Genomic DNA, 3657 nt, shown 5'->3' with positions numbered 1-3657 from the left:
CAACTAAAGGTGACATAGATACTTTATTAAGGTATAGTTTTTAAATAAATGCCTGAGAAACACAAAAAATTGCACCTTTAAAATCGATGTTTTTCATTCAAAACTGATTATGTGAGCCCTTTTGTCTTGTTCCCAAAGTCTTTCGTCTTCATTTCTCAAAACATGCACACAGTGAAGCTCACGCCAGATTCAGACTCGTTGGGTAAAAACAAAATGAGCCTCTTTTCAATGAGGACGGGGCTGGCTGAATCTCTCTCTCCTCCATTTTTGTAGTTTCCTCTTTGTTTTGGTGCACACGTCCCAGAACCGGCTGCGTGGTGACGTCAGGATGTCCCACCTAGTCACTACGGTAAATAGAGGCTGACAGCCACTGGGTTTGCTTAATTTTTTTTATAGATTTTGGGACATTTTAAATCGATTCTGAATCGTAATTGAGAATCACAATTCTGATGTGAATTGATTTTTTGGTGCACCCCTAAAAGCTAGTATTGACTAAATCTCTTTGTGTGAGGGCTTGGTAAAGAATTTTGGTACGGAGGCAGATTGCTAACATTAGCTAGCTAGCTTTGCTAACATCACTTACACATAGCTTACCTTTCTTTGTGCGTTCTTTCAAGTGACAATAGAAGTTTGACTTAGTCCCCACCATCTCTAAAAGTGAAGTGCGGCAGAATTTTTGAAAGTCACTGTGTTCTTTCTCCTGGATATTGTTTTACAAATATATTCTTTATGATTTATGTAGGCAAAYTGTATYAYCAAATAYTTTGCAGACATCTTCTACTGCTCCTAGACAACCMCTGCTCACATTCTTGGGAGTGYCGCTTGGATTTCAATCTGTACGTTTTACATCCAAAGCAAGGATGGTAACAAATAAAATGGACAATATTCTGGAAATGTAATGATATTTCTACAGTTGTGGTCTTGACTGGCCTTGACATAAAATTCACAAAAAGTTCTCAATGTCTGCGACAGAGACAAATGCAGTCAGGTCCGAGACGAGTCAATCAAAAAGTGGTCTTGAGTAATACAACACTGGTGGCCATCTTTAGTTTATCTTTGAATGTTTATCAGTTATAGATRTGCATTTAGTGATTACTTCCTGAAAGTTTCATTAAAATTCATCAACTGAGATAAGCCACAGGATAGTGGCAGCGGGCGATAAAAAGGTTTAAAAAGTGTTAATCATGTTAGTGACTGGAGTAAAAGAAAGCAAGTTATGCAGCAAGTTTAGTGAGTTAAAAAAGTGACACAGCCAGTAAAGATTTATCCAAAACTTTTGCCAAATCCAACACATATTGGTTCATAATTATCATTGTTTTGACACTTTACTGAATCCATGTAATCCTCTCGGATAAACTTCTTACTAGACTGCGAAGGAGCTTGGCGGCAAATGTGAAGAAAATGGACGAGAACAAAGAAAACCGAGGCGGTTCTGAAATGCCGTCGGTACGTGGAGGGTTAGTCATACTCACACATAAAACGGGCACAGATCGTCCTCAGGTGCACAAGCAGATCTAGAATGTGGAAGAGTTGGCTTTTACACGCTGCCAAAGTTTAGTTCAGCAAGCAGGATTTTTTTTTTGTCAAAATTACACATCCACTTTCCTTGCAAGACGGCATTATGGTAGTCCAGTTCAGGAGTCACAAGACGGAACATTAATTTGCTTATTCTGTCATTAGAATCACTCAAAGCACATTCAAAACTCAAACATAACTCTTTACACACTTTATAAAAAAGGTAGTTTGTTTTGGTAATACAACTTGATGTGGCATACTGTCAAAGGGTTTAAGATGAAGATATTCCTGCAAACCTATCAACAAACAGTACTGTGCAAAAGTCTTGAGCCATCCCTCGTTTACTTTTATTTTGACTCGACGCAGCAAGGCTGTCTGACAGTCTTTCAGAGTTTCTCTTTGGACTTTGTTTTACCGTTTTATTTTGGGTATGAACGTTTTTTATAGGCACTTTAATCATTCTAACAATTAAACAGTTTCCTTACTTATTGAATGAACCAGTGTTGTCAACACAATTCCATTAAATTCAAATACTTATAAATTACATCCCTACAAACAACTTAGAACCTATTTTAAAGTGAATGTTTAGCTAATAAGTACCGTATTTATTAAAGTATAATATGATAAATTTAACCCCAAAAATCATCCATAAAGTGGGGGGATAGTATTATACACGAGTTATCCATAACTAGACTTTTATGCTTTATACGCTCAAAAAATGATAATCGTATTATAATTAAGATCGTATTATACATGAATAAATACGGTAGTTCAAATCTAAGCTAGCTAGCACGTAACTTGATTATTAGCAGCCAACAACTTAGTCTCAATTTTTATGGGGCTAAATCAATAGAAATTACAAAATTTAACAAAAGCTTTCACAAAGCACGCATAAAAGTTTAAAAAAACAAAGTGACATAGGGGTGTTGGAGTCAACCCACTGCTGGTATGCCTCTTAGCCACAAAGGAATGTGTCACAGAGCTGAGTTGGTGAGAAGGTATTAAATGTATCTTTCTGCCAGCTAGCTGACAAGTAACTTTGTTATTAGCGGTCTGTCAAAACAACACAGTTATATCAAAAATATCAAATATAACATTTCAATCATATTTTCAATCTAGTAAGATAGTATTTAAGACTTGAAACTTCTTTAGTCCTTCTCGTGTCAGTACAATACTATGAAATATTGATCAGGGTTACTATAAAAGTCTTCTTGGAGGCAAAACTTTAAGAAGTTGTGGGTGATTCAAAACTTTTTGCACAGTATGCATGTGCAGACATAAACATTCACTCAGCTATCATCTCTCACCCCAGGTCTGGTCCGATGAGAGAGTGCCTCCTGAGCATGGCTCGAGCCTGAACGTTGGTCAGTTTGGTGGTGGGCTCTCCATTGATGGCTAGGATTAGATCGCCGACCCCTAGCCGTCCATCACGGCTAATGGACCCCCCGTGGATTATACTGCGGATCAGCATACCCAAACCATCTTTCATGGCACTCACGGTCATGCCTTCAGAACAGATTGCAGAAAACTGTTAGTTTTTTTTTTCTTTACCAAACTTACTCAGATTGATTACTCAGATGATTAATTGAAGAGACATACTTCRTAGCTTTAGCTCTGAAACAAGTATTTTATCTAACTACTTCTGCAAACTTTGTGCTTTCATTGCTGTTCACATATTAAAACAATCAGTTTAATCAGGAGATAGGTGCTATGCCTTTTGGTTTATATTTGTTAAAATATTGACCTTTATTTACTTCTCCATTAAAAGACAAGGCCACAGTTTCAAATCTTTCAAAAACATTCTTAGCTACTGTTTTGTGAATTTTAGCAGCCATTCTGCTACGTTTACTTTAAGCTAACTTTTTGTTACTTTTAGCTTCAAGATATATATATTAGGGGTGCAACGATACAGGAAATTCACGGTTCGGTTCGGTTCGATACTTTAGTCTCACGGTTCGAAATTTTTTCCATACAAAAAAGAGAAATTTCCATGCCCCTTTTAACTTGTAATTTATTTATATTAATTATGAACATTTGTTTAACCTCAAAAGTACAATTTTTAATTAAACATTGCTGAAACAGCAAGTTTCTCAGTGGATCTGCACTCAAAAATGCAGCCTAGGTGGAGTAGTCGAACACAGA

The 3657-nt window shown here is 36.6% G+C and overlaps 1 protein-coding gene across 1 annotated transcript in view; it reads right to left on the bottom strand.

The window, feature by feature from the left end:
- The window catches only part of mpdz (multiple PDZ domain crumbs cell polarity complex component), a gene marked incomplete in the record, with an annotated part of 77493 nt that overhangs the window by 38516 nt on the left and 35320 nt on the right, over positions 1 to 3657 (bottom strand). The window contains 2 exon segments of the mRNA XM_014004314.1: positions 1473 to 1514; positions 2823 to 3021. Of these exon segments, the coding sequence (XP_013859768.1) occupies positions 1473 to 1514; positions 2823 to 3021 (241 nt within the window).

Source organism: Austrofundulus limnaeus, unplaced genomic scaffold (assembly GCF_001266775.1).
Source record: "Austrofundulus limnaeus strain Quisiro unplaced genomic scaffold, Austrofundulus_limnaeus-1.0 Scaffold23, whole genome shotgun sequence".
NCBI lineage: Eukaryota > Metazoa > Chordata > Actinopteri > Cyprinodontiformes > Rivulidae > Austrofundulus > Austrofundulus limnaeus.
Note: the sequence above shows the minus strand (reverse complement) of the source record. Positions and strands in the feature narration are given on the sequence as shown.